The 24,070-nt window shown below is 38.7% G+C and overlaps 2 protein-coding genes and 1 long non-coding RNA gene across 3 annotated transcripts; all 3 read left to right on the top strand.

Moving 5' to 3' along the window:
- The first annotated feature begins 409 nt into the window (after nt 1–409).
- LOC130437159 (uncharacterized) lies at nt 410–4,087 on the top strand. Its single transcript, XR_008909143.1, has 3 exons — nt 410–477; nt 3,102–3,229; nt 3,826–4,087. It is a non-coding gene; the product is annotated as an uncharacterized LOC130437159 (long non-coding RNA).
- An 8-nt stretch (nt 4,088–4,095) lies between these two features.
- lgals3b (lectin, galactoside binding soluble 3b) lies at nt 4,096–8,809 on the top strand. Its single transcript, XM_056767634.1, has 11 exons — nt 4,096–4,137; nt 4,240–4,494; nt 4,587–4,675; nt 4,829–4,997; nt 5,253–5,405; nt 6,145–6,295; nt 7,144–7,154; nt 7,253–7,579; nt 7,753–7,841; nt 8,041–8,209; nt 8,424–8,809. Exons 1-11 carry the CDS (start codon nt 4,132–4,134, stop codon nt 8,580–8,582), a joined length of 1,578 nt encoding a protein of 525 aa, XP_056623612.1. The 5' UTR covers nt 4,096–4,131; the 3' UTR covers nt 8,583–8,809.
- A 1,082-nt stretch (nt 8,810–9,891) lies between these two features.
- fbxo34 (F-box protein 34) lies at nt 9,892–23,949 on the top strand. The gene is made up of 3 exons (XM_056768010.1): nt 9,892–10,073; nt 17,850–18,003; nt 20,863–23,949. Exons 2-3 carry the CDS (start codon nt 17,912–17,914, stop codon nt 22,865–22,867), a joined length of 2,097 nt encoding a protein of 698 aa, XP_056623988.1. The 5' UTR covers nt 9,892–10,073; nt 17,850–17,911; the 3' UTR covers nt 22,868–23,949.
- The last annotated feature ends 121 nt before the right edge of the window (nt 23,950–24,070 follow it).

Below are 24,070 nucleotides of genomic sequence, written 5' to 3'. Positions count from 1 at the left end.
AAGTTTCATGAAAGAAAGTGTGGCAAATTTGAACAAAGGCTTAAAAAACGTGAAAGCACGAGTGACGTCATATGTCAGTGAGGAAGACCAGGTGCGTCATCTAGTGGACATGCTGTGCATTACATATGTAACTCTTTTCTTTTGAAATGAGGGGTGAGATAAAGAAAAACAAAAGAAAGTTCTATCATTCTTATAGCTTGCGTGGCAGTATTTATGAAACATGTATTTAAAAAACGTATTCTAAATAAAAGGTAGTATTTTGTATTTGATTGGGTTGGGTTGATGTAAATGGCTTCATAGTTTGTATTAAACTACTTCAGCGTTTGTATTTTTGTAGTTTCAAAATACGGCAAAATACTTTGTAAGAAGTCTACGTGATGACGTCATAAAAATGCGGCCTCTGATTGGTGCATACACGGAAGTTTCCGCGGACTTGTTGTTGAGAGCGGAACAGAAAATTGCAAGAAGGTGGTCAAGGTAAGAAATGTGCAGGCAGCTAGATTTCCATACATCCACACATCCATCTATCTATCTATTTATTTATCGCATAAATTGCTTTCATTTTTTAAGAGTTTATGTTTAATTTTGTCTTCGTGTTAGTAGTCTAGGCTAAATACTATTATACCGAGCAGCAGCCACATGTTAGCTTGCTGCTTTCAGCCTATCAGTTCGTCGGTTGTGCAGGAAAAAAAATAACAATAACACATTTCAGTGTTGTACAACATTACATTATAATGCCACTATATTAGTGCGATGGTCAAGGCTGAATACAGCTTCTTATTCGCAGCTTCCGCACCACCTTAAAAGTCGCGAAGCTTCCGTATTTCCGGTGTAAATTTGCGTGGAGCAGCTGCGTTTACTGCGGGACACAGATACATACACATCCCCACATTTACACATGAGATGAACTGTTTCTGTTAGACCTTTCTTTAATGTTTTTGCTCTGTTGTATGGTTGGAAATGGATTAATACTCCTTGGTAAATTCTGTTGATACTTGATTATATTTCTGGCTACATTTATCAAATATTTATATAATTGTTGCTGCATTGTTTGTTTTCAGCTCCCAATGGTTCATGCATAAATATTTAATGAATAAATATGCTTATTGAATATTGTACCTTAATTCAAGTAGCTGTTTAATAGGACCATGATTTTTTTCATATCACTGCATGAACGACTGCATCACATATTATTATTATATGTTTATTATTATTTATGATTAACAATCAAATGGTTAATGAATGAGAAACTAGTTGCTATGAATACAGGTGCCATCAGTTGTCTTCTAATGAATGACTTTGTCATTGAGTCAGTGTTGCTGATGCACAGAAGGCCCGGCCCCTTTGTTACCAAACACCCAGTAACTAAGTCATTTGCAAACTGTAAAAAATTTAACTGTTGGAAACTAACCTTCATCTGGGAGATCACAGCCAGGCATGTGTAAATATTTGAACTGTTAACTGGTTGCATATGTCAGATTTATTGCATGACTTGGGTTTTTACCCAGGTAAGTGCGTTTAGTTTGAGCATACTCTGAGTTTTCGGGCTCAAGAAGGTGAATTGGTTTTGAGCGGGTTTTATCGCCATGGTAATTTAGACTACACGGCTAACCTGCTCCGGAGCAGGTTTTATTCAGGGTTAGAGATCGCAAACTAAAACTGCACCAATCAGCTGTGAGAAAGTGACCTGTATCTGATGCTCTGAAGCCACCCCCTACGCATCTCTAGCATCAAAAAAGTTTTTATAAGATGTTAGAGGAAAAATATTTAGATGCTAAGTGCTTATTTGTATTGTATGTTCACATTTATTGATTATAATTTAAAACAGGTTCATCTAATTCTTATGCGAGTCGATGATTAATATTCATATTAAACATGGCATTTAAGTGAATATAACTATATTTGTATAAAAACAAGCTTTAGAATATAAAGCATTTTAAAGTAATGAAGTATACATATTATATTTTGATTTTATTGTAAACCTATATAAATAATCTAAATTCAGTTGATTCTGTATTGATACAGTCAGTAACTGCCTTCTCAAACTCTCACCTTAGCAGTGTTTATTCCTACAGTGTAAATGTTTCAATTCATGACACTTTTCATAATGATCTCGTTATCTTCAACAGAAAAGTGAATTTTGCTGATACTCGCGAGAAGTCAATCAAACTGTGGATGCTATCAATGTTCACATGTCACACTTTCAGGTGCACCCGCTTCACAAACTCTGGATCAAACCGGAGTTGAGAGCGAAAGTTTATACCAAGCGTTGTGCTACAGCTGAACCTGATCTAAACCAGATTGTGTTTGTCTTGTTTTGTCAACTCAAAGTTGTTCACCTCGCTTCATGATACGGGCCACAATCATTGTTCACTTAATCCACAGAATCAGTGTAATGGTGAAGGGATAGATTAAATAGGCCAATTGATGGAGGGTTTGTGAAGAAATATCATGCTCCTTTGTAAATGTAATCTGTAGTGTTTTTAAGATACAGTAGTTTATTTTGATACACTTAAAAGTAAGGTTTTTGTTATTTGATTTTAAAATACTTTTTTGATGTATTTTTGCTCAGCCCTGAATTGCGTGTCAGTAATGTTCTTCTTTTTAATCAGAAAATTTGGGAACTGACATGAAAATTGCGTTAGTCCTTAAAATAGTCTGTATTTTCTTTAAAACATTTCCTTTCTTATTTATTTTAGTTACGGGTAAAACATGCAATATTGAATAACCAGACCAACACAATTTACTGCACATGAGGTACATTCTACTGAATGAAGGGAGCTCTGCAAGATATGGTTTAACCACAAACAACATTTTTCCAACATAGGCAACCCTTTGCTTTTGTCAATACCTGGAATGCATGTTTGACTTTGATTGACCAAACTAAAGAAAGAACCTCCCTGAATTTTCCCGATTGTTTCAACAAACACACCCATCTTTAAGACACATATATATAATATAGAGAGAGCCTTATAAACCTTCCTGAAGTACCAATATTGACAGACAAGAACGCCACAGCATGTTATGGAAGATAATCTGTCTTTTATTAAAGTGTAATCGCAGATCATTTATTATGATGATCAGACCACATGTTTGTATAGTTACAGGCACGCCCTCTTTTCAAGCATAGGGGAGGATTAACAGGGCCGTGTGAGCTTTTTTACGATCGCCACACCGGAATTCCTGCTTGTCTTCCTTCTACCTGTGTGACATCAACTACACAAAACAGGTACACTCTTTCATTTCAGTTCCATAAGTTCTCTTTTTTGTGTGTGTCTTTACTTTTAAAGTTATTATATTCGTGGTTGGTTTGGGTATTTGCACTCGTACAAATATGTATAGATACATTTACGTAGCTGACAAGATCAGTTTGCCTAGGCCAAATGAAAGTAGTTGGACCTGTCAAGCTGGAAAGCGAGCTAACTAGTGCACATATCTTTTTTGTTTAAGTGTCTACTTGGATGTAACTTCACATTAAGAGGTTTGATAAAAACCACAGGCCTTCATACATTTTGTTACAAGTTGTTAACATATATGAACATATGGTTGTTCAGTAAAGATTGTAGATATAATGATCTATATATACTCATGTGAAGCTTTTCTATATTTTAATTCGAGGCAAATGCTGCATCCATAGCCAATTTGTGAAATAATTTTTTGGGCATTTGTGTATTTATCGTTACTGTTAGAAACACATTAATGTAATGCAATAATAATGATAGATATATCTTTCTTGGTTTTCTTTATCTTACCCCTCATTTTAAAAGAAAAGTTCACTGCACCTACTGTATGTACGCATTCTGTTAAACTAGACACAATTTTTAGGATCTAATATCTGTTGTGATCATCATGCATCCTCTTCGGGTCGATATTGAAACTGGGCAAGTAGATGAGGGAGGTTAGTGAGTCATCAGCATATTATACTTTTGCATTCTCTGATTGGACAGCCCACAGGGAGCATCATGTGAGCATGTCATGCACTTTCAGGGGAAGAAAAATATCATGACTTGCACAACTGCAGAACTGTTTTATCTACAGCCTGGCTTTATGTTTATCTTCATTTATATCTTACTGCTTGATTATAAGTTGTAACAGTATTTCTCTTTTCTCTCCGTCTGGCTTTCAGAGATCATGAATGTGAGTACATCTTAGTCCTCGATTAATACAGATACCTAGTTTAATACAAATAAAATAATAAAAGAAATGACATGTTATATTTTATATGATGTTCCATTGCAGCCATCCAATCCCGCCTGGCCCGGTCAACCACCAAATCCCGCTTGGCCCGGTCAACCACCAAATCCCGCTTGGCCCGGTCAACCACCAAATCCCGCCTTGGCCGGCCAACCAGCCATTCCCGTCTGGCCCGGTCAGCCAAACCAACCAGCTCAACCAACATGGCCTGGTCAGCCCGGACAGCCTGGAGCTCCAGGGTGGCCTGGACCTGTTCCACAAACAGCTCCTTACGTTGCTCCTGAGCCACCAAGACCACTAGTGAGATGTTTTTACTGTTATTGTATTTGCAGAATAGCCATTAATTTGTTCTTCACTTATTATATGTTGACTCTTCATTGTTTCTTTCCAAGACTGTTCCATATGAATTGCCTCTAGTCAATGGAGCACATAACAAAATGCTCGTCACCATTAATGGAGATGTACAGCCCAATGCTAAACTGTAAGTACAAAGACACACCATACAAAGCACACAATTATCTTCATTATACGTGCTTGAAAAAAAACGGAAATCCAATTGTCAGTCACCTGTATTCTTTCCAACGTGACATCCTCGTGTATTAACCCATTTGTGTATCGTTTTTCCTCTGGTTAGTATCACTATTGATCTAAAGAAAGGCAACGACATTGCACTTCATTTAAACCCTCGCTTTGATGAAGGTGGGCAGCAAGTGTTTGTGAGAAACAGCTGTATCGGAAACCGCTGGGGACAAGAAGAGAGACAAATCACATCATTTCCCTTCGTTAAAGGAAAGCCTTTTGAGGTGAGACATCGAACCAAATCGTTGCTTTCATCATTACGGCTCTATTTCGATCCAAATAAAGTTGTCAAAAACATTTGCTCTATTTGTTAGGACGGTAAGAGAATGTCGGAGACATTAAATAGTTGTTTTTGATCAAACATACTGTGAGTCATAGAATAAATTTGTTTTGAAAATGGGTTACAGAATGTTATCCACTTGACTAAATGGTGTCGTATGCTTTTTAAATGTATCCGATTACAAATTTTTGTATTTCAGCTGAAGATTTTATGCACTTCCACTGAATTCAAAGTGGCTGTAAACAAATCTCACCTTCTGGAATACAAACATCGTGTTCGTGACCTCAACCAGATCAACGCTCTTAGAATCTACAATGACGTCACCCTCCGATCTGTTAATGTGGAGACACTGGCATAAAATCATACTGGCATTCCTGGCATAGTTATGAGTTCATTCAGTAAACTTGTTATATTTATCGGTCCCTAACGTCAAATAACTCATTTTTATTTCTACCGTTTATATTTACTACAAATGTTAGAATCATATTAATCCCCCACACATGTCTGGATGAGGTTTTTTTTTAACTGGTGAGACTGGTACAAGATGGTGTAGTTATCTTTGCTGCCTCTAGATGGGCCTGTTTAACTAACTTCAGTTTTTTCTTAACTATCTCTATAAATTACTTCCAAAATAGGCTTTTGTAAGGGCTTTTCCAGTGCATACTTTTAAGTGTAAAATGGGCGATTTTATTGCCTGCATTCTTTAGTGAACTGGTGATATAAAATGCATTTGTCACTGTACGGGAAAATGAAAAAATAAAAGTGCATTTTAAAAGTTTTGATTATTGATATTATCGGATGAAACTGAATGACTCACCCATGTTGGTCTACACATTTAACCTACCTCAATCAATCAAATATGTCTGAACATCTACTGCCCATTAAAGGTGAATGAAAAATATTGCTCCTATGTTTGTGTTTTTCTTTTGACTAAATGAAAAGTTTGGTATATGCTATAACGGTAGGCTATATTATTTATTTGAATGATCATTTTCGTTTTGCATTTTGTTTTTGAATGTTAGCTGTTTTGTACTTAAGCAAAATTAATGCTTTTATGATTTCAAAAGAAAAAGTGCCAGACTTGAACAAAGGCTTTTGAAAGATATAGAGATACGCCCATATTATGGGAATACTGGGAAGGATTTCAGGGGCGTGGGAGCTTATTCATGATCACCTCCTGGAATTCTCGTCTCCTGTCTTTTTGCAGTCTGTGTGTGTGCCATCAACAACGCCAAAAAACAGGTACAGTAGTCTTCTTGCGGTTTTTGTTTTGAGGTTAATATATTTGAGATTCTTTTGTGTATTTGCGTATTAAAATGATTTGACAAATACATGTAAATGTATTTATTTAAGTAGCTGAGGATTGTGTTTTACTTAATCCAAACATAAGAAGGACTGGGCCAGTCACGCTGCGATGAAAGCCAATTGAGCAGTGCAGATATTGGACTTTTTTTAAAAGATAAGCTTCTGTTTACTTGGACTCGTACTAGCTTTAAATCTCTTTAAAAAAATGTCTTTAAAGACCTGGTTAAACTCAAAGGCCTAGAAGCGAGTTGTTGACATGTCTTAACTTGTGGTTGTTGAGTCAGAATTCCCCATCGCTATATTGTTTGAGGTTTACTCGGTTTGTTGTTTCTATTTGACTATTTGTACATCTTTGATACAAACGGAGAAAAAAGTTTTAATGTTCTCAAATCTACCTCTTGTAAAAAAATTCAAGCCATTATAATATTATGATCAAATTTCTGTTGTGGCCATCATGCATCCCCTCTGGCTCGTTATTCTCATGATGGCCGGGCCAATGGGTGTGGTGGGTGGGGTCAGAATGAGTTATCCACATATCATATTTTCACATTTTTTGTTGTGTTTAGACAGCCCGCAGGGAGCATCATGGGAGCACATGGTGCACTTTTTACAGAATCAGAAATATCATGTCTAATGAAGCTGTTATGTTAAGTTCTACGAACTACAGAATTGTGATGAGAAACTACATTTTTTTCCTCAAAAATGAAAAAGGTCTTCAAATATTCTTTTAGAAAATCAGCTGTTATAAAATATAGCAATAAAGCATCTCTCTGTCTTGTTTTCAGGTATCATGAATGTAAGTACATCTTAGTCCTCAATAATTCTATTTGTATTGTTCAATACAGCAAATACCATTTAACATGCAACAACAGTTTATATTACGTTCCATCGCAGCTTTCAGATGCTCTTGATGATTTTCCAAATCAAAACAACCAAGCTGGAGGTCCTATATGGCCCGGCCAACCGGCCAATCCCACCTGGCCCGGCCAACCGGCCAATCCCACCTGGCCCGGCCAACCGGCCAATCCCACTTTGCCAGGCCAACCGGCCAATCCCACCTGGCCCGGCCAACCAAATATGCCTGCCTGGCCCGGTCAGCCAAACCAACCAGCTCAGCAAACCTGGCCAGGTCAGCCCGGACAGCCTGGAGCTCCAGGGTGGCCTGGACCTGTCCCACAAACTGGCCCATATGGAGTTCCAGAGCAACCTTTAAAGCCTCTGGTGAGATGATTTCACTGTGTTTGGATATGAACAAACAGCCAGTTTTCTTATAGTTTCATTTATCTTATAATACAAATAAAGGTTAAGCTACAGTATATGTGTAAACGCTATTGATTCATTTTGATGTTTAATTGTTATTATTATACATTGACTCTTCATTTTCTCTTTCCAAGACTGTGCCTTTTGACATGTCTTTAACCAATGGAGCATATAACAAAATGCTCCTCACAATAAATGGAGAAGTCAAGCCCAATGCTAAACAGTAAGTACAACACACGCTGCAAAAATCTGTCAAAAATAAACAATAAAAATATACCAGAAATTGTTGTTCTTAAAATTAGGTAGTATAGAGGAAAAGTTACAAAAAGGGAGATGCACCATGACTGTGATTCACATCTTGTGAGTGTACTGTGATGTCCTCGTGTATTAATCCATGCGTGTTTTGTTTTTCCTCTGATTAGATTCACTATTAATCTATATAGAGGCAAAGACATTGCACTTCATTTAAACACTCGCTTCAATGAAGAAGGGAAGAAAGTGATCGTGAGGAACAGTTTGATTGCAAACCAATGGGGACAAGAAGAGAGACAATACCCCTCCTTTCCTTTTGTTCAAGGAAAGCCTTTTGAGGTGAGACATCGTACCAAATTTTTGTTTTAATTATAAAAGCTCTATTTTTAAAATAATATTGTGAAAAACATTTACTCTTTTTGTTAGAAGGGCAAGAGAATGTCGGAGACATTAAGTAGTTGGATATCAGAAAAGAGATCTAAAAATGTATTAATAGATTATCTCTGTTGTATGCTTGTTCAATTGTAACTGATTACTCATTTTTGTATTTCAGATGAAGATTTTATGCACTGACACTGAATTCAAAGTGGCTGTAAACAAATCTCACCTTCTGGAATTCAAACATCGTGTTCGTGAGCTCAACCAGATCAAAAGTGTCGCTATCTATAATGATGTCACCCTAAAATCTGTTAATGTGGAGACCGTGCAATGAGGTCATACTGTATTTCCAGCATAGTCTAGTTATCTGTGTATTGACTTACATGTGTATGTGCCAACTCTTCAAATAACCATTATTATTTTTTAAACTATGCATGTCATGTCATGTATGAATTTCTACTTAGTCATTTGACTGAATAGTTATTCAAGGTACATTTTATTATGCGATCACAAGCATGTTGCGATTATGGCTATTGTATGATGCATAAATAATACATGAGATTGAAGTGTAAATTGTTTACTTACTGATAAAGTCTCCCACATTTCTAAACATGGTGCTGTTAATGGGAACATGATGAAGACCGTGGGAAAGTTGGCATTGACTACTGCATTGATGTCTAAAAAAACCCAGAAACAAATACTATTATATAACTGTGGATCATATTCAGCTGTACAGCTACAATAGATTAATTGGTAAAATGATCCAGGAGCAAATGTAAACAGCGAGTGTCTGTGTGCTGTATGAAAAATCTATGCAGTGCTCGAATTTAACCAAGTCTTATGAGGGGGCCCCCTCATAAGACTTTTTTTTGATGGGGGTTAGTCTCGCAATATACAATTTATACAAAATACACAATTTATTTGATTATAATATGCATAACTATATACTATTATATTAAAAACAGGCTTACATAGAAGAACAGGCTTCTTTCACTGTCCCTGCCCTAAGCGGTCTTCAGACGTGGGCCGGGGCGTTTCAAATTTAAAGAGAGATGACAACTAGCCCATAAACAAAATTAATATAAATTATTGTAAATAATTAATTCACAAAATGTACCATATCCATTGACAATCAAATTTTTAATTATAATTTTTACTCAAATGCAAATATCTGAGGGACCCCCAAAGTCTATTTTTTACCCCTAATGCCTTATGGGGGGTCCCGGATCCCCCCAGGCCCCCTTCAACTCGAGCACTGGATCTACGTAACAAACTTTCTAAAATAAATTAAAGACGAGCACTTTTAACTTGAGAGAGACCACTTTAAACTCAAAAGCTAAACAGTAGGTGTAAACGTGTATCTTGTATTTAGCTTAAGAACATGTCTAATATGCTTAAAAACGGCACATAAACCTAATCAATATATAAAATTTGATATAAAATAAAAGCACGCAACCTATAATGTCACCCATAAAGTACCTATAACGCATATCACATGCAACTTGTATTATTTAATAGGTAATGTTTTCCAAACAAGTGTTTTATACTTACAAACCTTAGAGTGTTTCACATTTCTCTGGTCTTCTGGGTGCGTGGCGTGCGTGCGCGCTCGCGTGTCTGTGAATGCGCGTGCTCTCGTTATATCAAGCAAGGCGAATTCACGCTGCGCGCACACCTGATCAGATCTGAACTCACTCATCCACGAACGAAGGTCTGAGTCCTGAAGGACGCAAGACTTGAACATCACGTCAGGATGATATGAACTTAACACGAAAAACACCGAAGAAGAGTTTTCCTCGCGTCATTTCTCGTTGTTTTTCCTCAGGTTAGTTACGAATCTGCTATTTCCTCAAGTTTGTTTCATTCCTCCTCCGTGTCAGTCATTAATATCACAATTATTTGTCCAAACCGAGCTTTGTGAAATTCACTTTGCGTTTCAAATGGTAAGAAATGTAACATTTGTGTTGTTTTTTTAATGTCGGCTCGTTTTGGCATATGCTGAGCGGAACTAACCTAGCATTTAAACACCACGAAACACCGCACATATGACGTCTGTGTACGTTTAAATGGCATTAGACGTTTTATATTTCTATTATGTATTTTATTTACGTGTGTTTGTCTGTATAGTTTTTTTAAAATTCGTATTTTAATGGCTCTTATATGGCAGACGTATGTGGTGGCGTCTATGTCAGTTAACGTTAGCTTCAGTGCTAATGCGCATAGACGTAACGTTAGCTCTGTCACATTTATTTTTTGAGGGTTTTATTTTTTCTATTTAAATATGTTTATTTTGATTTCGATACTGCGGTTGCAGGTTGTGTAATCTATTTTGTGTTGCACTTATGGTCACTTATGAATGTCGACTTTTTTTCGCTGCAGTGGCCTTCCTAATATGGGTGGTTCTGTGTTTGCTGTTATTTACTTTTATTTAAATTAAGCTTAAGGTTTGTTTTGTTTTTTTGCTATGCTGCATGTTTTAGTGAGTTTTGAGTTAAATTCAGACATTCAATGGCATGTGTATGGTTTAAAGGCAGGTCATTCAGTCACGTTTAAAAGGATTTTGTTAAGGGTTTCAGATATGTGATGCTTTAGATGATACTAACATTGAACATTGAATTCACACTTAACGTTAGATCTTAAGAGATGGTATAAGTGTATGATTGCATTCATATCATGTAATCCAAACACACAAAATGTTGTCTTAGCATGTGTATAAGTTCAGATGTGAATACATGCAGTGTTGTTAAAGGACTGTAAAAACGAATATGTTACTTAAGTAGCAATGAGAATATAAATGTTTAACTAGTTGATTAGACATTTGAACTTTGCACCTGTCCAAGGGAGTGATCAACTTGTATGGATGTTAAAAAATATTTTTTTAGTAGTGATTATACTTAATATTATGTAAAAGATCCGTTGTGTTTGTTAGGATATTCAGCCTATTCAGATAGTTTGTGGAGGTTCACTTTTTTGCCTGGCATTTTTGACATTTGCCAGGCGTGCATTTAACTGGTCATTTGTTAACATTTTAAGTGTATTGCTTCTTTCTCCTTGAACTCTCTGTATGTTGCTTTGGATAAATGCGTCTGCTCATTGACTAAATATAAATGTTAACAATAGAAGGGTGATCTAAAGATCTTGTTTTTCTGTTATAGGGGAAGTGGACAGAACTTTAAAGCCTTGCCTTTTATCTTTAACTTGTCAGCTGTCTCATGGCATATCCATATGTTCAAAGAGTTCATACATTTACTCATGGTTATTTGTCAAATAATGTGGTGCCAAGGTAGTTTGTGTTTTCTTCGTTTCGTCATCAATTTATCCACAAATTTTTTACTTTAATCAATGGTTACGTTTTTCCCGTCAAATTTGAGATGCAATCCCTTTGTTATATTTTTTGTTTGTCTCTGCAGTCAGCTCAAAGATGTTTGAGGTTTTCAAATCTGGATTCCTTTAGTATTTTGAAGGTAAAATTGTGCGAGTTTTACGATGACATCTGTTAACATATTCCACATTTGGCAGAACAAGACTTGTGGCAGCCCTCCCCTGAATGTGCTTTAATCTCTGCCTTATTTTTCGCCCCATTTTCTCACCCTCATGTCATTTCATAAATGTATAAATATCTTTGTTCTGATGAAGAAAGATATTTGAAAGAATGTTACAAATATCTTTGTGTTTAACAGAACAAATAAATATATATAGGTATGAAACAACCTGAGGGTGAGTAAATGAGAGAATTTAAATTCGAGTGCACTATCCCTTTGAATAAAACAGTGCCGGTTCTTCCAGGACCACCTGTTTGAAGCCCTCCAGGTCTTGCAAGGAAAGTCTGTCAACTGGACTGCTTACACAGCTTAAGAAAACCTGTTTGGCCACTCTGCCTGGAGTCATGTGGCAGAGCTAAAGGGAAGGAAGGTGTACCTTACGTCGCTCCACAAACCACAGAGAGCTTTTTTCCCCAATTTTTTTTCAGGAGAGAATGATCCGGCAGGTTCAGACAAGCTTTTGTTTCATTCATAGGCAGGTCTACAGTATGTTGTTTCCATAACCTTCTCTAAAATTGGGTTTTAGTGTTTTTCATAGAGCTTACATGCTTGGAAACGTTTGCGTGGAAAAATGTTGTTGCGTGTTTGAAGCTAGACATTATTCGGGGAGCACGTGAAATGGAAAGCCTTTGTTTTCTGCAGTTAATAATGCAACAAGTTCTTTTGTTCCAAATTGACATTGTGTATTTGGTGCAGTGTGTTTGTTAGCTCAACAACATCACCTCCTTTCGGTATGCTAATGTTCATGTCCGCAAAAACTACTTTGTTCTTTGTAGGAATCGACAGACTTCAAAGTCTAGCTGGCACACCTTCACTTAATGAGATCATAAGGCTGTGGTCGTATGTCTACTCATTACAGACGTTTATGACACTGGGTGAGTGAGAGACCGAAAACCAATATAATGGAGGAGAATTTGTCCTGGAAAGCAAATTGCACAAGGTGTGTTCGATGCATCAAGTTTCAACCGGGGATGTTTAAAGAGGCCTGGTTTCGTCTGAGCTCATGACGTGGACCTCATGTATAATTAGGACTTTCTTTTGACGCCACTTGTCTTGGGTGGTTTGGTCAGGGTGGGTTTTTTTTTAAATTCTTGTTGACCCGGCCAGACTATTCCTAGTACGGTGTCAAAGTTGTGGGATAGTATTTTGCAAAGCTCTCATATACATATAGACAAGCACCCACCCCTCGCACAACAAGCAATGCTGGAAACCCCCTCAAAGTGCAATTACTAAGCAAGTGTGAACTTCTGTCGAGATCTGAAATTTAGACCTGAGGTTGTTGATGTATCTTCTTGGTTAAAGGATACCTTCATTAGGGACTTTGGGACAGATTGATTTGTCCATGTTGTTGGCTTATTGAACTACTGTTGACCTCTTTAAAGAGCAGTTCAATGTGTCGAGTGGTTATATTACCGGTTTGTTGTTGCAACATGAGATAAAGATTTTCTGATATCACATGCAAACATTGCATGGGCAGTGGGTAGACAGCTTCGTGTTTGAAAGGTAAACATAATCTTTTTATAAATTATGCTGAATGACTTATTGGATCGGTATATGAACAATTTGCTTTTTATTTCTTACCTATGCCTTTTTAAATACCAAACATTACCACTTTACTAACTTTATATCTAGACAAACAAAACAATCACATAAGTGTGGGTTAATCACACGCTTGTTTGTGACCAAGGAACGTGCAAGAAGCCAACATAAGAACACAAGTTATTTCACAATGACTCCGTAACCAAACCATGGTTCACTTATGGGAAAGAAGTCCTTGGATTTGATAGAGGTCCGAGTCAAATATAAAAGCACATTCTGTATGTATGCCAAGTGCACTGACCTTCCTATGCCTGGGTTGAAACGAGAAAACCATATTGTGTTACACGCATGTTTCTGAGGAAGGGAAGTTATTCTGATGAACCTGGAGGAAGTGAACCTCTGTGAACTGTAGTATTCTGAGGAAGGCTAACATTTAGATAAAAATCAAGATCAGAAGATCAAAATCATCTTTTGCTTTCATCACAACGTGCACTCAGGTTGGAATGAGGTCCACACTATTATGTAAAATCTTATATATATGTGTATATATATATATATATGGACATATGGACCATTTTTTTTTCAAGCAAGCAGATTTAACGGAGTTAACGCGGTCAGTGTCACACATTTGTTTCCATATGTTTTGTGACCTAGAACTTCCCCATGTTTTACTCGCCCTCAAGTCATCCTAACTGAATATGGGTTTTATTCTTGAAGAATAATGTTTTCTGAGTGGTAGAATAGGTGTTGATTTTTTTTTGAAGCTCCAAAAGTGCATCCATCGATCGAAGAACTGCTCTACACAGCTACGTAGTCTAACAAAGGTCTTCTGAAGCAAATCGATGCGTTTGTTTAAGAGAAATATCCATAATGATAGCACTATTAACTCTTTCACCGCCATTGACGAGTTATCTCGTCATTTAAAAAAAAAAAAACTGTTCCCTGCCAAAGACGAGTTAATACGGCAATCAGTGTTTGTACTGTTACAGCAGGTGGCGCTATTACACACCGCTGGCATAGACTGGCAACTTATTTTTTTTTTTAAGAGGTTGGCGTCGATTGAATAAACGATGATGTCTAGCTTCCGTCATTTCTATAATGTGCTTGAAAAAGCACATTCATCAGGAGCCACTGGGATTACTTTTGTGTTTCTTATATGGGGTTTTAAGACTCTTAGAACGCCTTTGTGAGGATTTTATGAACCTTGGTTCTGCTAAAAATCTTCTTTACTGTTCTACCAAAGAAACAATGTCACCTACATTTCGGATGGCCAAAGGATGATTAAACTAACAGAACCCATACGTCATTTAATTAATTTAAAACAAGACGTTGAATCAGGCTGCTTCAGCGGACTCGCGTCTTGGACAATTAATGAAAGATAAGTGCTAATTCTCTTTCTCTATTCATCCATTATTGGACAAAATTAACACATACGGACAAATAATCTGTAATGTAACAGCGCATGCAACCCATGTAGAAAACATCTATTTAAAATAGTGGTCGACCGATTATCGAATTGGCCGATTATCGGCGTCCATATTAAGGATTTTGCCGTTAATCGATATCGATCATTTTCAAAGCCGATTTGCCGATAAAGTCATTTAATTTTGAAATGCGCTTTTTGGCTCTGACGCAGCCAAGGATTTAGCGAGAGCAGTTGGAACACGTCACTCTAGGGGTTTGCCTAGAGTAATGCCCGCCCACTGCCCCTCTGATTTGTTGGGACTAAGTCACGAGTCCGGCCAATCAACACGGGAGGCTGCGGAACAGAAAGTCTTTTTTCACTGTCACACCGAAAGCGCTGCTTCGGGTTCATGCTCTATGAGGTAAAGCAGCATCAGACGTTGAAATAAATCTCAATCCACTGCAATGAAGATGCAAAACACTTCAATATAATAAGTGCCTGAATTTCGGAGCAGCTTTGCGGGTTTCCTGCAGGTTCCGCGGGATTTACGCATTATTATCATGTAGATATAATTCACATCCTCAGTATAACAATGATTTGCTCTGCAAGCGAGCAGCACACTGCACACCTGTTTCTTGTAATTGATCGAGCTGGCGTTTTGCACGTCACTTAAAATGACGCCATTTCAAAAATACAAGACATTTTAAAGCATAAAGAACTTGAATCGTCTGTCTTCAGTCAGAGCGCTCTCATGCTCATGTTATAGCTTCATGAAAATATTGCGGTCTTTTCAACAACATACACAATAAAGCTATGAAGGCAATTCAATTATTTACACTTAATATATAAATTCAAATTGTGCTAGTTAATCCAATGATTAGCATAATGATTAATTGAAAAGTATTGTATGCAATGTTAAAGTCATCAGAACATATTTTTTTCCATAAATAAATATAATTTGTTACATTCAATTCATTTTTTCATTTATTGCTTGTTGTTTTTTACTGTGTTGCTTGTGGTTTACAAAATGTTCACAGAATTCTGCTGGGTGCTCCCTTCTTTCTTTTATTAGTATTAATATAAGTGTTATGATTAAGATTTCTCAGTCAGAATTAAAAATATTTCAAATGTTTCAGAGCATGTGTTCTTAATTTCTATATAAATTTACGTTTTTACACCATATATATATCTGTTCAAAATATCGGTTATCGGTCTAATTTGCATGGAAATAATCGGTATCGGCCTGAAAAACGCATATCGGTCGACCTCTAATTTAAAATCTTTGTTGCGTAAAAATAGTTAATATAGGGGCCTTAAAGATTTAATAAAGATGCATTATTGTAATCGTTACATTTTCTCTATCACTCGTAACACTTTCAACATTAAAAGACGTCTCTGTTTGCTAGGGCAGCTAAAAATCCCCTATTGTATTGCGAGAGGTGTGTGGTTCTTTGATTTACGGGCTTTAGTATTTTACAAGTTCACAGATCTGGAAAGATCTATGAACGCTATTGTAGCTGCTGATCTGTTTTAGATGGCCTGGAAAGGACATTGTGCAAGTTTAACAGGCACCCCACCCCTACTTTTGAACCAGAGCCATTGTTTTTGGAGAGCTTGAGCAAGTTCAGGTATATTGTAGGAAATGGTAAAAGAGGTCCTTGGACCTTTTAACCACTCTGTGTGGTGTGCATTGTGCAGTTATGTGTAGACATATTGTGTGCTTTAGTTGTCTAGCTTATTTGTTTTCCTTGCGTCATATGATGTAGAGTGTGCAGTTTGTGTACAAAAGTACATTGTGGTGGGAATGGAGCAGTCACCGTATAATTTTTAGGCTCATCCCATTTTTTAAGTAGTGGTGCGAAAGTATTGATTATCTTTGCCATTTATAGGCATGTAGGGATCTTGTCATACTTGCATTTATTTCCTTCGACAGGCGCACACATGCTTTTATGAACAGCCTCGCATGACCCGGCCAATCACAGCTGCGGAGATGAATTTCTGGAGGGTGTCAGTCAGACCAATAAAACCACGTGCTGTTCTAGGACTAAGACTGTGTACATGTTACCCTCTGTAAAGGAAAACTGTGTGAATGTTTGAGCAAAGGAATTTACAATGGAATGAGTGCAGAATAGATTGGATGTATGTGAGTAACCTTTAAACATAACTGTGTAAGAATGAATCTAATGTTTTAGTGTCGATTGGGGATCCGCCTCGAGAACAGCATGAACATGCCAGAACTTGGAGTGCATGGATAAGAATGAGGTTGGACGGTGGAGCAAAAGGAAATTAAGTTTATCTCTGCTTAGTTTCGGTCTCTCTGATGAGACCTTGTAATCTTGTCCTTGCTAGTGAGTTTATTAGCCAGTGTTTCTATAAGGGCTTATGAATGGGACCCTAGGAAACCGTTCCAAAATCCTTTTGCGAGCTTATCTGGTTTTCATGGGTGATGCACGCTTTTGAGAACAAACTGCTTGGCTTCTTTTCCTGTCCCTGAAGAGACAATAGACTTGATATTTGGAGCCATGTTTTGTTTAGCTTTTTTTCAAAATCTTTTATCTGTGCTATTTTCTTCTTTTATCCATTGTAATCGTTAGAGCTGTAGATCATTTTTAATATAGTTCAACATAAGTCCTTATGTATCTTTTTACAGGTTTTTTGGGGGTATTTTTGTGGAAAGGGTTGGATATAGGAGTGTTTTGCATAACATAACATGTATTATCTGGACAGATTTGAACAAAACGGTGCTGTGACCCAGTTTGTTTGAGATTCAGATTTTTTATGCCTCATCTCATCAATGCTCTCGGTCTTTTATCTGGGTTACTGGGTCTCTCCTTATGATAAAACCTGGTTATTTTTAAATTACACCCCCACCAGCTTTTGCAGCATACTGCAACAGCTTTTGCAATTTTTCTTTTAGCATGAAATACAGACTAATCCAATCTAGCCATAACCATTCATCTTAGAAGTAATTTTATGTACCTACTGCTTTATGAGTTAAGGTTAACATGTTTGCATTTATTTTGCTGCCGCTGATTCCCAATGTGAATTACAAATATAGTGGTAAGAGGAATACTACAGAAAACTGTTTCTCAATGTTTTTAATGTTGTTTTGCAGTGTGACTGGAGTCCTGATCTCTGCTGTTGGGAGACCTCTCTCACACTGGAGTAAGGAACCTAATGCCTCAGAAATGTGAAACTATCAGCTACTTCAACCCCACCCCTTACCGGGAACCACGGTTACAAGCCTCCAGTCCACCATCAGTCTGGAGGTAATTGCTACTTTCTGCGCTAAATTCTATAGACTACTTTGGAAGATGTAAACACTGGTCCTGAAGCACTTTTTTTTGATTGGTTATAAATGTTCTGTTAGTTGAATTTAAAGGCTGTTTTAAAAAACTGACTAGACAAAGATATTATTAACAAGATGCGCCACTGCCGTTACAATGAATGGCAAGGAGTGCAACGGTCAATATTGTCCCTCATGCGAAGGAAGTCCCGCCTTCCAGTAAAACGACCCAATCGTCAATCCGTAAAGACTGAAGATTCAGCGGGGCTCTCGTAAAGCGCTTGCCAGCCTATGTCCAAGCAAAGTAGATGAGGCGACCTTGAAAAAGGTGATTTTTAGCGCAATTTAAATTTAGCAAACTCAAGTTATGATACAGTTCATGTTTTGTTATTGATCGGAAAACCCTGTTTCATTGTGATTTTTGCTGTCAATTTTAGAAAGAAATGCCTTTTCCCGTTCAAGTAGATGGGACTGTGGACTTATAGCTGCCCAGAGGCGTTGCAACATGGCCGCCGAGTGACAATACTTTCGTAAACTTACTTTGTTCTAGACCAGCTTTGGACCAGCGATATTTATGTCTTCCGAACTGGTGTATATATACATTTAGAGGACAGTTTCATGGTGATTTCATACAAGTCTCCATTTTAGTTAGATCAATATTGGGTTGTCACACTAATTTCCTAAAAGACAGACACGTGTTTCATCGGTTCTAGACATTTTTCATTGGCTTGAGTGTGAGAGGCAACAACAACATATCATCTTGTTACAACAGGTTATTAAAATATGATATTCTAAAGGATTTGATGAAAATGCAGTGCAATCACTTTCATTGAAGCCATTTGCTAGGTATTAACACCTACACTTTGAGCCATTGTGTCAGACAAGTAATGTAGATTATGGTTCAGTTTGTGTAATATCCTGAATCCTAATTTCATCTCATGTCCTTACTTAATTTATTTAGTTTATATGACTTTGCGGTTGAAGATTACTTCATGCTTTTTATCAGGGCCTTATGTTGTTTAAGATGGTGGGTGGATAAGAGAAAAAGCCATTTTGTATGTGATTTAGTAAGGTTCTGTTGCCATCTTGTCTATAATTACTCCTCCTTTGTTGTGCATCTCTCTAAGCTATGACTACATGAGCTATAGGTTACGGCAACATGTGAAGACGTGTGGAGCTTTACAAGGAACACAGTTACAAAATTGTTGGAGCAAAGTAGACCTCATAGTTGTGACCTCATCCTTATTATTTCCCTGTGTGGTGGATAGGTTCTCTTATAGATGAAATCATGAGCGTTTGCCAGTAGCAAAAAATCTCCCGTTTACTGAGGCATTGTGCTGATTTCCGTATAAGCTCACTTCATGTTTTCACATTAACTCCCTTCCTCGTTTTGCTTTTTACTTGTGGGTATTTGTGTTCTTTTTACAGAATGCTGTTGTTTTTTTTTTTTGCCTGTAAACTATCTTTGAGTCACATGTGCTCTGGCACACGGTCTTAAGGAAAGTTTGAGTTGTGGGTGCGTTGAGGGCGAAGGCTGGGAGGGGGCTGTATGTTTTTGCCAGGTTGTGTAATGGGTAAAAATCAGTATTTGTGCGCTAGATACGAGCTGGCGTGTGTCCAGAGTAATCATACTTGCGTCCAGAAATGTGTTCTACGAACTAGGAGGTTCTTGAGACATTGTGCAGCTATTTGCTTCCCTTGCTTTTGTTTTTCTTCTATTCAGTCAATATACAAATTTGTGTCTGGTCAAATTGGATGCTTAATTTATTGTTTTGTAAATAAAAAATACAAAGAAGAAAAGCAAGCACCATTGGCTCCAAATCTGTTGGCATCTGTTTTCAATGCTGACATTTTCAAACACATTACAGTACTTTTTCTTCTTTTCTATGTCCGCTAGATGCCCAACTGCTGAATTTAAAAGCCCCTCATTCAAAAGAATGTTTGAGATTTGTTAACACAGAGCCTTGGCAAGAACAGGAAGTTCAAGGCCGGGTTGTGCCAGGAAATGTGAGGGCGCCCTGTATTAAAAGCTACAGTTAACTTGCCTTTTATGTGGCGCCACATTTTATCCAAGACGTTAGTTCAACCAGATAATTCAGAATCTTACAGATTGGCCTGTCCCACTGTGTGACACAAAAGAACGTTTACACCGAAAAAGATGTGCTGGGCTATGAGAGCTTTCCAAGGACACACCAAATGGTATTCGCACTGCTCCATGGACATGCCGCTTTCCATGTTTGCCATCCAATAAATTTTTGCAGCCCACATACCCTGCTTCCTTTTTGAGCAAGCCAGATTGCCTTCTACTCATGGCTCCGCTCCGAAATAACAGTGCGCACTCTGAATGCCAACCCAAGTTAAGTCACGTGAGAATCCCTGTACCCCTTTATCAGGTCTGAGTGTGCGGTTGAAGAATGCCTTATATGCACTTGTGTCTGTGAGGGTTCATGCCTGCTGCTGTTTGTGGTGCTGCAGGGTTGTTTGTGGGACAGCTGGGCCAGTGTCAGCTGAGTGCTTGTGTAAGTTTTATCTGCCTGGACCTGGGTGACTCTGCTCCCATTATGTCATCCTAAGGGCAGGAGGGAACAGCTACCCCTTGTGCTAACTATGAAAGTTTTCTGCCGGAGAAGCTTTTTGCCATTCTTCACACTATCTAGCAAACTAGGTCCCATATTAATCCTGAAGAATCACGAACAGTTGTCACCATCATTTTTTGTACCAGATATATCTCTACATTATTTTAAGGTCCACAATTGAAGTTTGTTGCAACCGATATGCAAATTAATGAAATTGAAATTGAATTATGTTGTGCTAAGTTCTTTTTTGTGTTTGTTTTGCTCAGGTTTGCCACCATGCACCTTAAGCCATACCCCAAACCACAAGATAAAGAGATACATCGGGAGTCTGTGCATGATGAAACACGAGGCCTCTTTGCCGACCAGCAGGGAGTGCTTAAGAATGAGTGGGGCGTTCGTCAGGCCTGCAGCCTCATGAGCTCGCCTGGCAACGGCACAGCCAACCGGTGCCCCCTCAGCATCATCTCCACCAATACCCTCCGATGTAGCACTAACAGTGGGAGCAACACACCAACTAGAGTAAGCGGGACCCGCAAGACCAAAGCTTCCCCCGTCACAACATTTACCAGCTCTGTAGTTCTGCTCTCATCTTCGAATGGTTTGGAGAATGAAGACTCGCTTAGGATCTATCAGGGAGAGGATGCAGAGGGATCTTTGGACATATGGGCTGTCATTAAACCCGGAAACACAAAAGAGAAAGTTGCCCTTTTCGCAGCACAGAAGTGCGGCAGTACTTGTGGTGGTGGTATTGACAACGCATCTGAACATGAAGCCATTGCCCCAGAGCTGCGGACTGTTTCTTTGAAAAACAAAAGCTGCTGGGAGGGAGACTGGTGTGTGGCTAAGCGCAGGAGAAGGTCTGGAAACCCAGAGATCCCTAAGAGCGTGGAATCTCCAGCCCCAAAAGCTGATACGCAAAGAATATCTCAAAGCGAGGTTCCCAGCGAGAACATCAATCCTTGCCAAGTAATGTCAGAGGAAGAAGAGGCTGAAAAGACCATCTCTGTTGTGGAGATGGTGGCATACCTGGAACAAAGAGCAAACGACCAGCAGGTGAGCTCCAAATCCCCATCTTTACGCAGCACCAGCACCATAACTCTATCAAAAGCCATCCAGCAGTCCAAGGACTCGGAACAACCAGAGATCCAAGATGAGGAAGGAGAATCTGTGCGGGTTCTGGATATGGTGGCCAAGCTGGAGTCTCAGTGCCTGAGCAGACAAGGCATCAGAGAAGGTGGAGATCTCTCTCGAAACAGCAGCTTGAGGAGAAAGGTGGGTCGTGTGCTTCTGGCGGGGTCGGAACCGTATTCACTGCTTTCACATTCAGTATCATCTACTGCTCCTCAGGAAAGGACAGTTCACAGTGAACCACAAGAACTGGGTAGTGTTCCGGACAAACTAACCACCCCATCCCTCGAGTTGGCAACATCAGAGGGCTCAAAGTGTAGTCTTGCCACCACCACACTCCATCATGAAGATGGTTCTTGGATGGCAGGACCGCTGTGCATCCCAGATGTCGAGATTGTCGAGTCCTCACCAAGGCATGCCAGCTTATGTGGCAGTGAAGAACCACAACCGGGCATGTTGTTTTTTGCCCGACCTCTGAAAGACCAACATAAGTCCTCCTCACCAGAGAACACGCCTCAAAACAAAGAACTTAATGACAGTAAGCCTTCTGTGGAGACTTTATTGTCATTCAGAGAGGACAGTAGGGACGGACAAGATGCTGAACAAAACCATAACGATATTGTGACGGAAACGACAAGCGTGGTTAGCCGAGAGTCTGTGCCTTTTCCTTTACGCCGCCTAGTGTCTCATGAATTCCTTGAAACTCGCTTCAAGATCAAGCTGCTTTTGGAGCCCCAGCAGTACATGTTTTTCCTTCCCCACCACATCATCATTAAGATCTTCTGCTTGCTGCCTACTGAAAGCCTGGCCGCCCTCAAGTGCACATGCCATTATTTCAAATTCATCATTGAGAGATACGGCGTGCGGCCCGCGGACTCTCGTTGGGTGAGCGATCCCCGCTACAAAGATGATCCCTGCAAGCAGTGCAAGAAGCGCTACGATCGAGGAGATGTTTCGCTCTGCCGCTGGCATCACAAGCCCTACTGCCAGGCGCTTCCCTACGGCCCGGGTTATTGGATGTGCTGCCGGGGCGCTCACAAAGACACACTTGGTTGTAACGTGGGACTCCATGATAACCGCTGGGTTCCTGCCTTTCATAACATGCCGATTTACAAGAAAAGCAGGGACACGGACGAGGACTAGTAGTGTGCCAGAGGGGCAAATGCTTTTTATTTCTGAGGCCTATGTGTTATTGGTGTGAATGAGCTGTGTGTTTCTGTGCCTGTGTGTTGCCAATGAGCATGTGTGCTTTTTTGTTGTTGTATAGTGCTTAAAACCAGGTTGCTAAAAAGAAATTGCTGGATCCCTGTACTTCTCCGCCAACCGATCACCCACTCCCCTAATGGATACCTTCCTCAGGTCCTTAACGTTTGTCTGCACTTTAACCCTTAAAGACTGAATTTTGCAGAGTTCTATCTGGGTACCGCTTGATGATATTATTTTAAATAAGCATTAACGACTAACTTATTTTCTGGTAAAATCTGAAGAACTTTTCAGTTCTTTATAATGCACCTCTGCTTTACTTTCTTGCACTGATGTAAACTTAGCCTGCAAAAATAAACCTTAATGAACATTACAGTTGTATACTTGCATACCTAATTCATTGGTGATGGGAATCTCGTAGCGAGAATGCAATGAATTGGAATAGTTGCTTCTGTTCCCCATCTCCCAAAACCATCTCATTACTGCTAACAAGTCCTGGGATGTTAGGGAGCACGATGGTGTCATGACTTGTTGGGTTTGAGATTGTTCTGAGCCCAGATGTTTACATTTGTATTTTGTACATAGCACAGAAACCTATATATCATAACAGAATAATGAATGATGACGTGAGTGTGGCAGGAAATGCATTTCATCTTAATGTGGGGATAAACGCTTTTAATGCTAACGTGTATATAAATATCTATGTGAAATGGTTGCCCTTGTTCTACAGGACGTTCAACCCCTGTGAGCAGGCAGCACATATTCTTCTCAAATTATAAGTGTTTGTCTACCTTGTATGATGTACTGTTTCTCAACGGGAAACATTTGATTGTGGGAATGAGAGTTTCTCCATCTTGACAGTGATTAACTGCGCACCATCTGAAAAAAAGACAAATTTCGTTGCAATAATGTTTTCCAAAGTGTGTGTCAGATTTTTAAAGATTATTATTGGTAATGACATTGCTGTGCTCTGCCTGTTAAGGCATTTTACTTCAATAAAGTATATCTTGGAGGATTTGTAAGATTGCTGTTTTTTTTGTATCTTTTAATCATTGTCTATTCCAGGATTTAACCTTGCTCTTGGATTCTCCACATACATTTAGCCTTTTTCTTTGGAATTAGTGAAGAGACTATTGTAGATTC

The sequence above is a fragment of the Triplophysa dalaica genome, chromosome 15 (assembly GCF_015846415.1).
Source record: "Triplophysa dalaica isolate WHDGS20190420 chromosome 15, ASM1584641v1, whole genome shotgun sequence".
NCBI lineage: Eukaryota > Metazoa > Chordata > Actinopteri > Cypriniformes > Nemacheilidae > Triplophysa > Triplophysa dalaica.
The sequence above is the reverse complement of the archived record's forward strand: the minus strand, read 5'-3'. Positions and strand labels throughout refer to the sequence as shown.

Excerpts from the sequence above, each read along its gene's own strand:
- lgals3b (XM_056767634.1), top strand. Across the intron at positions 4,676-4,828 it reads GTACAGCCCAATGCTAAACT|TATCACTATTGATCTAAAGA; the intron begins GTAAGTACAAAG and ends TCCTCTGGTTAG. Across the intron at positions 8,210-8,423 it reads TTCAAGGAAAGCCTTTTGAG|ATGAAGATTTTATGCACTGA; the intron begins GTGAGACATCGT and ends TTTGTATTTCAG.
- fbxo34 (XM_056768010.1), top strand. The coding sequence starts at position 17,912 with ATGCCTCAGAAATGTGAAACTATCAGCTACTTCAACCCCACCCCTTAC. Across the intron at positions 18,004-20,862 it reads AGTCCACCATCAGTCTGGAG|GTTTGCCACCATGCACCTTA; the intron begins GTAATTGCTACT and ends TGTTTTGCTCAG.